We start from the raw sequence: 14,262 nt of genomic DNA, 5'->3' as shown, positions 1-14,262 counted from the left end.
TCAGACGTGGCCTGACGTCTAACAGTAGAGTGGTACCGAGTGGGCATATGGGCCCTCCCAGTACGGTAGCGTAAGGCCGTCGCACTGAACGGAGATTACACTTTTTTGTAGCCAAGAGAATGGCGATTAATATAGTATATTATAGTGTACTGGGCCGGCCGAAGTGGCCGAGCGGTTCTAGGCGCTCCAGTCTGGAACCGCGCTACCGCTACGGTCGCAGGTTCGAATCTTGCCTTGGGCATGGATGTGTGTGATGTCCTTAGGTCAGTTAGGTTTAAGTAGTTCTATGTTCTAGGGTACTGATGACCACAGCAGTTAAGTCCCATAGTGCTGAGAGCCATTTGAACCATAGTGTACTGCAATCCTAAACAAAAGCGAATAAAATTAACCTGTTCTAAAAAATAAAGGTTGTATTACTTATTTAACGCCACTCTAAGTATTTAGAACATGATAGCACACAAATTATTTGAACTGGAGAACTCTAAATGATATCTGAAGCCGAAAATTCAATATAATAGGCTGTCTCTACGTACTGTTATCAGTAATCAGTGAGCGTATCGTATGATCTAAGAGGACTTTAATTGTCTCCCCTGCCCCAACCTATCCTCCTCCTGGTATTCTCACGTCTCACGTGATTGGTGTGTGGATCTACAAAGTATGAGCAGTGATTGTTGAAGGACCATGGTGAAAACGTTGTTGACCAACCATGTTCGAAACGAGTTCAGTGGATTGCATGTCAGACAAACGGTCAGGCCTGATATGCAGTGGTATTCATCGGCTTTCGAAGAAGACTGCATATTCTTTGTTGTATGTAATAGGGTACTGAACTGATGGAACTAAAAAAGAGGCAATAAATTGGGCGCTAAAGCCGATGATGGGGCTATTGCTCAGATTGGCCTTAAAATGTGAGAATAATGACCACACCTTGCATCCATTACTGTCCAAATCCATCACACTTTGTCCTATTGCATTTAACAATACATCAAAACCAGTGTGCATGACATCACCTCCTCAGACTGCAAATTTAATTCGCATCGTACGTGACTATACGTTCAAATGGCTCTGAGCACTACGGGACTTAACATCTGAGGTCGTCAGTTCCCTAGAACTTAGAACTACTTAAACCTAACTAACCTAAGGACATCACACACATCCATGCCCGAGGCAGGATTCGAACCTGCGACCGTAGCAGTTGCGCGGTTCCAGACTGCAGAGCCTAGAACCGCTCGGCCACCGCGGCCGGCTGTGACTAAAGTTTTGGGTGTCTAGCGGTGCCACATAGGTTAATGCTCGCTATAACTTACGCGCACCGAAAAACTAATAAATTAATCAAATCTCTGAAAAACGATGCCTGTCAACGTGGTAAATTTCTGAGATTTTTTCTGAAGTAAACAGTTTTCCAAAATTCATCGAATTTACTGTCTTCCAACACTGAATACCATGCATAAAGTCGCACATGTGGTCTGGATGGCTATCAATTAATGCACAAATATTCAATTCTCTACCATATTGCCGGTTTACAACAAATAATCAAAATCCGAACGTCAAACTTCGAAATCCAGCTCCGTCGGCATAAAATCAAAGTTTTCATGGCCTCAAACGATTCAAAGTCCGGCTGTAGCCAGAATTTTTCTAAGTCCAAATACTGTGGAAGTACCACACCGTACCAGAATACCTCCGACACCTCAGCTGTTACATCAGTCATTTCTGAAGCTGTCTCATTTAAACGTATTGTACCTCGCGACACTCATTCTGAGAGGATCGTCCACGACCCTGTCCAGGAAAAGGCTGCCCCATCATGTCCTCCCGTTGGTTATTTAGAGCTCCGGCGACTGTTTTCCCCAGCCCTTGCAGCCACATTTTGCGCCGTCATTTAAAGTTTTTCAGTTTACACGTGACATATACGTGTCAGACGATGTGTCTTCCCAGCGTGGATACGATGTGTGCTCCTAAATCTGCTAACATTAACACTTTTCCCACAATCTTTGAAACACTAAATTTCTTGGTAACGACATAAGTATTAACATAAAGAGAGCTTGCTTGAAATTAGTAAAAATTTATTACATTTTCACATGCTTAGACAGGGTAGCTTTTAGGCTAGGATCGGAGCGCATATCTTCTATCAAGCTACAGTGCAACATGTGCTTGTTCCTATGACTGGGGATTTTAATCAGTTGTTACAGGGCCGCATTTATTCGGTACGCTCACAAAGGGACCGCGTGTTTCCAGTGCAGTCGGCCACCTTCTGCACTTCAGATTTGACAGGAATGTCTATTGTGACATCACTTTGCACATATATGTGTTGGTTTCTGTCGTCCTGTCTCTTTACGGTTCGCATTGTGAAACATGTCTGGCATGGCACGTGGCCCCCTCTTTACAGACAGGTGAATAACGGTAGACTCTGACCGTGATCTCAGAGTCCATACAGACGTACAGGTTGTTCGTGTCTAACTGCAGCATTTACAGGGTGGTTAGAATTAAATTTTCGCTAATTGAGCCTGTGTAGACAGAAGACTGTGTACCGTATGGGTACCTAACTTTATAGAAATGATGATCTGAGTGTGCGCTGCAGGATTTGCGTCATTACTAATGTTATTGTTGCGAGCTGCCGTCAGGTGCCGGTACTCATACGGCGACACAAGCATCAGTGTGCATTGCAGTGGCAGACGGTCGCCTGGGTCTGGACAAGGTAGCAGGGCTTTACTCGTAAAACTGTTTTATCAGAACAGCAGCAGCAGTGCAGTCGCGCTTAGCGAGTCCTTACCAGATATGACTGACGGAGTACATCGAAAAAGTTCAAAGAAAGGCAGCACGTTTTGTTTTATCGCGAAATATGGGCGAGAGTGTCACAGAAATGATACAGGATTTGAGCTGGAGATCATTAAAAGAAAGGCGTTTTTCGTTGCGACGGAATCTTCTCACGAAATTTCAATCACCAACTTTCCCCATCGAATGCGAAAATATTTTGTTGACACCGACCTACATAGGGTGGAACGATCACCGCGATAAAATAAGGGAAATCAGAGCTCGTACGGGAAGATATAGGTGTTCATTCTTTCCGCGCTATAAGAGATTGGAATGATAGAGAATTGTGATGATGGTTCAATGAACCCTCTGCCAGCCAATTAAATGTGATTTGCAGAGTATGTAGATGTAGATTAAAGGAATATGGAGAGGTCCTCTTTCCGCACTGAGGTTGAAGAACATGACTCGGGAGTTCGAATTAACTGGCTATTTGTGAATTACTCCTGGGGGAGTCCGCTGGCTAATTGCGCTACAAATTGTTGAACAAGTTACTGTTGGCATAGCTGAGAATGATGGACGCAATGAGCGATCTTCAAGCAGTGCAGCAGCTGTGTCACGACAGCTGATAGGGAGCGATGACCTCAGCAGCTTGGTCCCATAGGAACATACCACAAATTTCCAATTTCGGCGACAGCTGAACGTGCCATGGCCCACCGTTCGAAAAGTGCTGCGAACAATAGTTGTGAAATGGTATCTCTAACGCGGTTCCAAGCTGTCGTGGATTCAGACGGCTTCGACACTGAGCAACGTTTGTAACCTAGAACGTAAACACCGTACAAATTTACTCCTCTCACGTGTAAAATATATTTTTTTTCAGTGGGTTATTCATTATTTCTCTTCCGCACGTCCTTGAAAACGTTTCCACAAAGTTTCTTTGTCCTACTATCACTCGCTTTTCATGGGGCCCTCTAAAGTAGAGGAAGTTTTAATTACAACCATGCTGTACATCACTGCAACCCATTACCAGCGTTTGGCTGTTCAGGTAGGGCGTACTCACAGATCAGTCACTAACGCTGATAGATATTGTATGTATGTTTTGCCGTTCGTGACATACTCCGAGTTTGGTTCTGTCTGACCCATTCATTTAGTCTGCTGAAATTTTCGCAAACGTCAGTATATTTTGCTCATCCAACAGTATAACGAATAAAAATGGGCCTTACAATGCACATGTCGAGCAAGTCATAGACTTCACACTTTCACGCTCATAAACGGATTTTCTGTTTGGATGTATTGTTCCAGAAATAAATTAAAAATAATTTCCAATCCCTGGCTCCAACTAAGGTTTTCAGAAAACAACCGACAATGGAAAACGCCTGCCAAATAGTCCAACTGCAACGTGCAGCATCCCACAACCACTTTTCCGGTATCTGTGTCGCATCTGGAACAGGCCGGTCATTGTTTTATGCTACAGAATGAAATGTACTTAAAAAGAAAAAGATGACGAATAAGAGGAAACTTTAACATAGTCGTCTGACTCTGTTCCAAGACTGTAGGACTGTCATACTGCGTAATAGTCCCCTTCATGTAGCGCAAGGGATCTGAGTTACAGCTGATTGTTGATAATACGTAACTACTTAGGGATGGCCTAATAGAGGTGTACCTGCAGCATGAGGACATCATGCGTCCAGAGCAACCAGTTTGTTTGCTGGACTTACAACATCCCATGCCTGTCAGCCGGATCCAAGTCGAAGGATATCAGTCAGAAGGTCACTACCATCGACTTTTGTTCACCATCATAGAGAATTTGCCCAATAATGGGTGACATTCCCGAATCGGGAATGGGGATAATTGTACGCTGTGTATTGTTGTTATAGGGGGGTCACATCTCATACTGACGTTCTGTATGTCAGCGGCGGAAGCACGCCATCCGTAGCCAACTGTTGGTTTCCTTGTATATCTTTCATCTACATTACTGTGTCACGTCCCAATATGTTACCGGGTGTATACCAGTGCACATATGAAGGGCTTATTTCAATAGTGGTACATGTCCATTACCTCCACTTTTCTGTCTATAATGCTTCTGAAATTAAAGAGCCAAACAAACAGAAAGAAAGGTTCATCTCTAGCAAGAAGCCATATGCTTGAATATTTCTGGTATTTCAACTGCAGATTTTTCAGCGCTCATTTAACTTTAGGACTCTGCATCTCAATATGAACAAACTATTGAAATAAGCCCTTCATATTTTTGTCGTGTTTCGAAGATTTCTGAACTTGTTTCCACGAGTGTATGTTAGAAACAATGGTGTCGTATGGTGTCTGACAGACTAAAGAAGCGTCGGAAATGTACGTTGGTAATGGTGGCATCTTCTGTTACAGACTTTATCGTGAAGAACGACGGGGAGCACATACGCGGCTCCGAGTGCGACCAGCAGATCCTGAGCAAGAAAGAGTCGACGGGTTACGTGTTCAGCCCCAACTACCCGTTCCCCTACGTGCCCAAGATCGTGTGCAGGTACTTCGTGTACGGCATGCAGGACGCCCAGCACCTGGAGCGCGTGCGCCTCGAGTTCGAGATGTTCGACGTCCCCAAGCGAGAGCGAGGAGGAGAGTGAGTACCCCCGCTGGCGTCTGGCTTGTTAAAGAGCCGGGTTGTGTGGCGGAAACACAGTGCGGCAAGCACACTCAGTTGCGGCCTGACTTCTGTCAACAATTTTACAGCAACCTACAACAAGTAGAGAATTTATCAGTGAAATACTGTAGCCGGCCTGAGTGGCCGAGCGGTTCTAGGCGCTACAGTCTGGAACCACGCGATCGCTACGGTCGCAGGTTCGAATCCTGCCTCGGGCATGGATGTGTGTGATGTCCTTAGGTTAGTTAGGTTTAAGTAGTTCTAAGTTCTAGGGGACTGATGACCTCAGAAGTTAAGTCCCATAGTGCTCAGGGCCATTTGAACCATTTTTTGAAATACTGTAGACATGTACGGCCTGTGAACAATTCCGTTCTATCCTAAATTCAATGAAACTGACATTGCCAAAATGGAGCATGCGATCTATTTGAAATACACTTTTTCCATTCAATGTTTTGAATGAATTTAGTATCTATAATAACAGTTAACTAGTTTCAGTTCCGATGAGTTATCAGCAGAACTAAAAATCCAGTACCTTCTTACCAAACGCTCATTGCGGTATCTTAAAATTTAGTTGATATATGTAACAAATCCAGTCATGACATTTGTAAATAAGAGAGTGCCATCCGAAATTTGCAGTCTTTGTCTCTTACAGCTTCTAACAACCCTACCACAACACAGGTCAAAAATTAATTATCGTTGTGGTGTTGCTCACGCTGCTAAATACTGCATTTTTGGGCAACAACAAAGTTATATTATGTGGCAGGTGTCATTAGAGCACAGTTAATAAAGTCATTTCATGAAATAATGGATAAACTAGGCACCCACCTTTTCGTGTTTCCCACGCTGGACTCGTTGTGAAATCATGACTCAATCGTTAAAAATCTAGGTAGTGATGATTCCAAGTTCGGATGCAAAGAGGCCTAGGTGTTATTCCGAGCTATTCAAAAGTTTATAGATGTTTTTCATAAACCATTCTTGAAGATTAAACTTTTGCAAGTTAGTACAATGGTGATGTAAAAATGTAATCAGCACTCCGAATTTAAGTTACACTTCCTTTTTACTACTTTTGTTGCAATATCACGTAACTCACAAAACATCACTTGACAATATAAAACATACTTGAAAATATCTTCCTCACTGTTAAAGTTCACATTTTATAAACTAACTACAATTTGCGCCTTTTCAAAATGACGCCCAGGACTTGACTCTCTAACAACCGCTTACGCCCCGAAAAATCAGAGTTACAAGTACGTCAAAGATCATGGTGACAAAAGAAAGAATTCACATAAGAATAATATCATTGCAATATAAACATATCGATGTATCAAAGTACCTCTACATTAATGAAATCAAATCTGAATGTTGTCTCAGAAATATGTTAACTACTTTACAGAAACACAGTAGAATATTGCTGGTATCGAGAGGTTGAGGTGAGGTGCCTTAATGGTTAAGTAATTCAAGTACCATTACAAGCTGCAATCTGATTTATGTACAAGTTTTACAAAACTTGCTAGAACAATGCAATGCACAACAGTGGATATTTAATTCTGTTGTGAATTTCTTCGTGTGTCATTAAAGTTCCACGTTTACACTTGCGAGGATGGCCATAATGTTCGTACTGTCTCCATGAAAGAGGAAGTTTTTGTTGTTGATGTTGTGGTCTTCAGTCCGAAGATTGATTTGATGCCAATAGTCTATCCTATGGAACCATATTCATGTCCCAAAGAGTAGAAACCACATATATAATTCAGCCCAGGACGGCCAGTGGTCCCTTCAGTGCGGATACACAATAAGCTCTAACTCTTACAGGAATCCGCGAGATGCCGCGAGTAATGAGGATAATGAGCAAGGGAAACTACATCGTTAGTGTGTGGATAAGTAGAGGATTTGGGTCTGATGGGAGGCTTGCTAGGGTAGCCCGTGCAGGTACGATGACCACTGTGTCCGGATGGCGCACTGATCGGCGCATCTGTCTAGTAAGCAGGAGATGTGGATTCGAATCCCAGTCTGGCAGAAATTTTCAACTTTTTTCATTGATTTAAATCAATTCCCACTGGCAGCTAATGTCCTTAACTCCACAGTGTCTCGATTCATAGCGGCTACAGGATCAAAATCCCTTGTCTTCAGTTCAGAGCTTACCAACATCGGAGTCGCGCTGCGTTACATACAAGCTGCAGTATCGCCTTCATTCGGAAACTTCTTGATGTCCCCTTATATTTATCAATCACTATCCCATACATGCTAACAGGACAGTTACTGGAAATGGTTACGAACTATTTTCATCTCTCTATGACTTTCTTCAGGAAGCTACTCACGAAACTAATTGATATGTTATCTATTTATTGCTTCCATAAGATTTGTAGGCCCTTAAAGTTAGAGAATGTCCCATGCATACTGTGGACGAATAAAGCCACGCCACGCTGCTTGTGCGAAGCCATGACTCTCCTATATCCCAGCAATAACGTCTTTTCTGTCAGGAGCAGCATAGTCATCCAAGAATACGAATGTCTAGATGAGTGGTGTCTTTTCTTTCAGACATTCGGACATTTCCGAAATAACAGACACCTCCCATATAGACATGTATGCACATTGAAGACTAATATGGTGATTTAGTGTAGAGCATTCTTCGGCTGACCTCGTGCGGGAGTTCACGTGTTACGATGAGCAAACGGGAATTTGGACTGAGGATGCAGACGTGCTTGGGTTATTCGCGCAGTTACGTCTAACTAGCGAGCCAAGGTGGCGTAGACGGTTAAGACTTCTAACAAGTGATCGGAAGACCCGAGTTCGAATCCCGGTTTTGGCACAAATTTTCATTTGTCGATGATGAATTCTCTCACTGTCCGAATGCGGCAGATATTGATATTTCTCCTTTCTGGACGAGAATATAAAGTTGTCGCCCAACGGGGAATTGGACAACGCGACATTCAGACTTAAATCGCTCTAACTGTGTACTATGCCGTTCCTCCTAGATGGGTCCAACCATGGAGACAGTGGTGCTATGCAATCACGGCTGCACTGTGGCTCTACGGAGACCATCCGAGCAAGGCTTAATTAAATTTCGCCACGGATACGAGATCCTCGTTCACCCTCGGCGACATTTGTGCAGCATCAGTCGTTAGGCAAAACCAGATTTCATTTCAGAACACATTAAGGTCCGCAGCCGTTAGTCCTAATATCGAATCTGGCACAACGGCGTATATTATGTAGCGAAATGCGTCGCTCAGACTTCCGAGAACGCACACACATTTTAACACTTGTACACTGATCATGAAATAGTGCTGGGGATAACATAGATTGCTGAAATTCTAGTAGAACCTCAAGTATTATCGACACATGCATAGTGTTGTCTCTGGTACCATCATCATTCTTCGAGCACGAGGTCAAACATTTTGTCATTCTCACCCCAGCCATCTCAAACCGACCAATTGCACTTCCATAGTCATGGTTATTGACATGACGCCTTCTGTCTACCTAAATGTGGCATGAAAATTTTCCAAAAGAGCAGATATTTCGCCCATTCTAGGATGGCAGTGCTTTATACTCCAGCTGTGATGTAGCGCTATACAGTCTTCGATCAGGTAAATGTTTAAGGCTGGAAATAAGGGTGCTATATCCTACAAGCCATGTGATATTTTTGGGAGGAGAAGGCTGGATGGAGGGCCATCAGTCTCCTGACTACCTTTCAACCCGCCACAATTTACTCTTCTGTACCAACCTCTACCGCCGTGACTAGCATTTATTTCCAACACCATCAATCATTTCTTGGATATAGTCCCCCTACATTTTCCTTCTACGGCACTAGTCTCTGATGTCTAAACATGTGTGCTTCATTCCTTCCCCTTCTTCTACTTATTGATATCCATGTATTCCTTTCGTCGTCGATTTTCCATAGCAACTTCTCATTTATTATTAGTCCACTAAATATTCAGTACCATTCAGTATTACAAATGGTTCCAATGGTTCTGAGCACTATGGGACTCAACTGCTGTGGTCATCAGTCCCCTAGAACTTAGAACTACTTAAACCTAACTAACCTAAGGACATCACACACAGCCATGCCCGAGGCAGGATTCGAACCTGCGACCGTACCAGTCGCACGGTTCCGGACTGCGCGCCTAGAACCGCGAGACCACCGCGGCCGGCTCAGTATTACATCTCAAATGCTTTGACTGTACTCCTTTCTCCTTTTACGAAAATGAATGATACAATTCCATACAGTCCTGTACCGTAGATGTATATTCTCAGAAATTTATTCCTCGAATTTTGGTCAGCAATGTCCTCTTACAGTGCTAGTCTGCTTTTTATATCGTCCTTGTGTCGTATGTCATGCGTCATTTCGCATCCAAGGCAGCAGAATTCCTTCACTTCCTCTACTACCTGGCCTCCAGATCTGATGATAATTTTGTCGGTAATCTTATTTCTGCTCCTCAGTAATTCGTACTTTCCTTGGTTTGCTCTCAATTCATATACTGTGCTGAGTAGACTGTTCATTCCATTCAACAGCTTCTGTAATTCATCTTTTGACAAAGGACAGCTATCATCAGAGAATCTTATCACTGCTATCATTTCACCATGAAATTTAATCACACTCCTGAAACATTTTTTATTTCTTAATATATTGGCTGAATAGTAAAGGAAAAAAACTCCATCCCTGCCACACGCCTCACTAATCGAAGAACAATTCTTCTTGGTCTTCCGTTCTTATTCTCGCCCCTGGATGCCTTTAAATTTGTATTATTTAACGGATAACCCGGCTCGTGGTGCACACTGCAGTTGAAGTTGGTTATCTAACGGTGACAGTGGCAACAAAAGTTTGGTTCTCATTATTTCAAACAATTACTAAGCTTAAAGCGCTGCCATCATTTACTCATTAAAAAACATAACCTTACTTTCACACAGAAAGACAAATGTTGCAGTTAGAAACTACGGATGTCTTGAGGTGCGTAACTAACGGCACTCAAATTATGCGGAATATAAAGGCCGAATCATCCAAAACCTGCACCGCAAATACTGAGGTAATGAAAACTGTTGTTGATGTGCGATTTTCACAGAATGAATTGGTAGTCAGGGGCTCGTATTGTTAGCCAGTCAACAGATTGTAATAATACTTAGGAAGTGTATTTTTTGTAAACACATTGTTAAATGGAAAAATACCTATTGAAATTAACAAACTAAAATCTGGGTAAATTAAAACGTCAGAAGTGTTTCTTGCAGGATTCTAGTGCGAGTCGTTTACGAGATATCGTATTTTGAAAAGTTTCCACACCGACACCTGCGTAGTTGCTACGTTTGATGATGTTTATGTTTGATTGCAGTGTGCTTGTGTGTTCCTTGAGTGCATTGCGAGATGCCAGTCAATTAATGTGTGACAGTCCAGGCAGTAGGTCGTGAGTGAACGATGGGATTTACCAATGCAGAAGTAGCCGGTATGTTCATGGTTTATGGACAGTGTACTTAGAATGCAGTTCTTTCTTGTACGGTGTATGCAGCAGGATATCCCTATAGACGTCAACCATCTCAACAACTAGTTGTCAACTTCTTCAATCAGTTACGTAAAACTGGTAGTGTAACACACAGGCAACTTAACAGAAGGAAACAAGTGACGAGAAAAGAGAGGGAAATTAATGTTCTTGCCGCTATTGCCTCTGCTCTGCAATTTAGCTCCCGCGCAGCCACACAAGGTTGTGGTAAATAAATGTAAATGTCGTGTGACTAGGGCCTCTGTGGGGTAGTCCGCTCACCGGGTGCAAGTCTTTCGATTTGACGCCACTTCGGGATGGGGATGAAATTATGATGATCAGGACTACACAACACCCAATCCCTGAGCGGAGAAAATCTCCGACCCAGCTGGGAATCGAACCCGGGCCCTTAGGATTAACATTCTGTCGCGCTGACCACTTAACTACCGGGGGCGGCCAAGGAAGTGGTATTAGTCAGGCAAATGTCCAACGCATTCTCCATCGGCATAGGTACCGTCCTTATCACATCTCTCTCCATCAAAAGCTGAATGGAAACGATTATGAGAATCTTGTTAACTTCTGAACTCCTGTACAGGATACTCCATACGTATCGGGTATCTTGTTAACTGATGAAGCCACAAAAAAATGGCTCTGAGCACTATGGGACTGAACATCTGAGGTCATCAGTCCCCTAGAACTCAGAACTACTTAAACCTAACTAATATAAGGACATCACACACACCCATGCCCGAGGCAGGATTCGAACCTGCGACCGTACCGGTCGCGCGGTTCCAGACTCAAGAGCCTATAACCGCTCCGCCACCCCGGCCGGCTGAAGCCACATTTACCTATCATGGACAGGTAAACCGCCAAAAAATGCACTATTAGTCTGTTGACAATTCCCATTGGTTTCGTCGGATGAAACGTCAGCGTCCATTGAGATTAAACGTGTGGTGTGGAATAGTGAACCATCATAGACGGTACACTGAAGTATCGCAGCCTCTTAATCGATCATCATCAATGCTAGAAGACGTTCCACTGCAGACTCGGAGGAACCTGTGGTATCAATATGATGGCTCTCTAGCCCATAGTGCACGAAGTAGTACAACTTGTCTTCACAAATTGTCTCCATATCGTTGCAATGGACGCAGAGGACCTAAGCCTTGGCCAGCCCGTTCTCCGTATTTGGCGCCTGTATACTTTTTTCTGTGGGGAAAGCTGAAAGTCACTGTCTACAAATGGTTCAAATGGCTCTGAGCACTATGGGACAATATCTGAGGTCGTCAGTCCCCTAGAACGTAGAACTACTTAAACCTAACTAACCTAAGGACATCAGACACATCCATGCCCGAAGCAGGATTCGAACCTGCGACCGTAGCGGTCGCGCGTTTCCAGACTGAAGCGCCTAGAACCGCTCGGTCACACAGGCCGGCCACTATCTACAAGGACGTACTAACTACACCCGATGGTATGCAACGACGTATTAATGCAGCCTGCTCGGGCGTCTCCGTTGAAATGCTGGTACATATGCAGCAGTCATGCCATACCAGACTGGAAGCGTGTATTGCCGCTGCCGGTGGTCATTTTGAACACAACCTGTTGTGGTGAATTGTCTCGTTACTGATCAGAATTCACTTAACTAGTGTTTGCAGTTGTGTTCTCATTCAGTGTATTCTACCACCGATACTGTACAATTGTTGGTTTGCTAATGTCAATAGGCATTGTTCCATTTACAAAAGTGTACGTTTGCATAAAAAATACACTTTCTAAGGATTATTCAATCTGTTTATTGGCTAACAATACGAGCCACTGACTACCAACCCATTCTACGTAAACCGCACATCAACAGCACTTAGCACTGCCGCTATATCTGCGGTGAAAATTTTAGTTGATTCACTCAAACATCCAGTATTTGAGAATAAGAGCACTTGACGACATTCAACAAACTTTACCAATTTCAAATCTTTACGAAGCTGTTCCCGCTTTCACCCCGTACAAAATAATTATACGACATAAGTGTATCGTTTGCTACGTTGTAGTTCTTCATACAGTGAAACTTCAGCGTCAGGCACGGCGTTTTAATTTATTACTTCTTTACTGTAAAGTTTATTCGTAAGATATTTCTCGGTAAGTATCAAGACATAGCACTGAATCTACGTGCAAAATTATGCCATTGTACGGCACATAAATTCGTGGGTTATGATATCGTAAACATTGAGATGGATGAATACTAGCTTTTATTTAAAACATACCGAAAATTACCGAGACTATACTCTTCCAATGTTTGATAGTGAAAGCACTTAGCGTCTTCCCACAAACTTTAAACGTAATTTCAAAGCTTTTCTAAACTATCTCTCACTTCAGTGCTTAACGTCAAGTATTTAACACTTTAGCTAATTTCTAAAGTAACCAGATGTTTGAAGCTGTTTTGTACTAGGGAGTTGGATTCTATACAGAACTGAGGTTGTGGCTTTACTGGCATTATATAGACAAGGGAAGTTCAATACGTAAAGCAACACTTTTTCTTCTTGCCCGATTTCGATTGAAACAATATGGAATTGTTGCGGTATATCATGGAATATTTCAGCTTCAGCCCTCACAGTTCCGTGAAGTTGCCATACGTGGCGGCGAAATACTCAAAATGCCTGCAACAAAGATACGTTGCAAGCAGTGAGCTGTCACTGAGTTTCTTTTGGCGGAAAGCCAGGGAATCGCAGATACTGATTGACGCTTGCATAACGTCTTCTGAGACCTGGCAGTGAACAAACGAATTGTGAGCCGTTGGCGCGGCGTGTGTCATCATCGCAACAGGGACGCACAGACCTGTCCGATCTGGAGCATGCATGTCCGCAGCTCGTGGTCGTGCGGTAGCGTTCTCGCTTCCCACGCCCGGGTTCCCGGGTTCGATTCCCGGCGGGGTCAGGGATTTTCTCTGCCCCGTGATGGCTGGGTGTTGTGTGCTGTCCTTAGGTTAGTTAGGTTTAAGTAGTTCTAAGTTCTAGGGGACTGATGACCATAGATGTTAAGTCCCATAGTGCTCAGAGCCATTTGAACCATTTTTTTTTTTTTTTATCTGGAGCATGCCGATCGGCCGCACACACCTGTGACTACCGCAGTGTTGGAACGTGCAGACAATCTCGTTCGAGGTGACAGGCCGATGAAAATCAAACAGCTTGCTGCTCAACCGTACGTCTCTGTTGGTAGTGCTGACATACTCGCCCACCAGTTGGGGTACTCAAAAGTATGCGCCCGCTGGGTTCTTCACCTTCCGACTTTCATTTGTTTGACCGAAAGAAAGATGCAATCCGCAGGAAACAGCACGTGGATGATTGCGAGGTTATTGATGCTGCAAGACGTTGGCTTCGATGTAGACCAGTTTAGTGGTACCATGCGGTCATACATGCCCTCTCAGTAAAATGGCGTAAT

At 43.5% G+C, this 14,262-nt stretch overlaps 1 protein-coding gene across 1 annotated transcript in view; it reads left to right on the top strand.

Annotated features, from left to right (window-relative positions):
* LOC126236959 (cubilin) overlaps positions 1 to 14,262 on the top strand; it is a 1,328,660-nt gene that overhangs the window by 1,202,660 nt on the left and 111,738 nt on the right. Inside the window, exon 8 of the mRNA XM_049946657.1 lies at positions 5,122 to 5,353. Within this exon, the coding sequence (XP_049802614.1) occupies positions 5,122 to 5,353 (232 nt within the window). The remainder of the gene's footprint in view (positions 1 to 5,121; positions 5,354 to 14,262) is intronic.

The sequence above is a fragment of the Schistocerca nitens genome, chromosome 2, assembly GCF_023898315.1.
Source record: "Schistocerca nitens isolate TAMUIC-IGC-003100 chromosome 2, iqSchNite1.1, whole genome shotgun sequence".
NCBI lineage: Eukaryota > Metazoa > Arthropoda > Insecta > Orthoptera > Acrididae > Schistocerca > Schistocerca nitens.
Note: the sequence above shows the minus strand (reverse complement) of the source record. Positions and strands in the feature narration are given on the sequence as shown.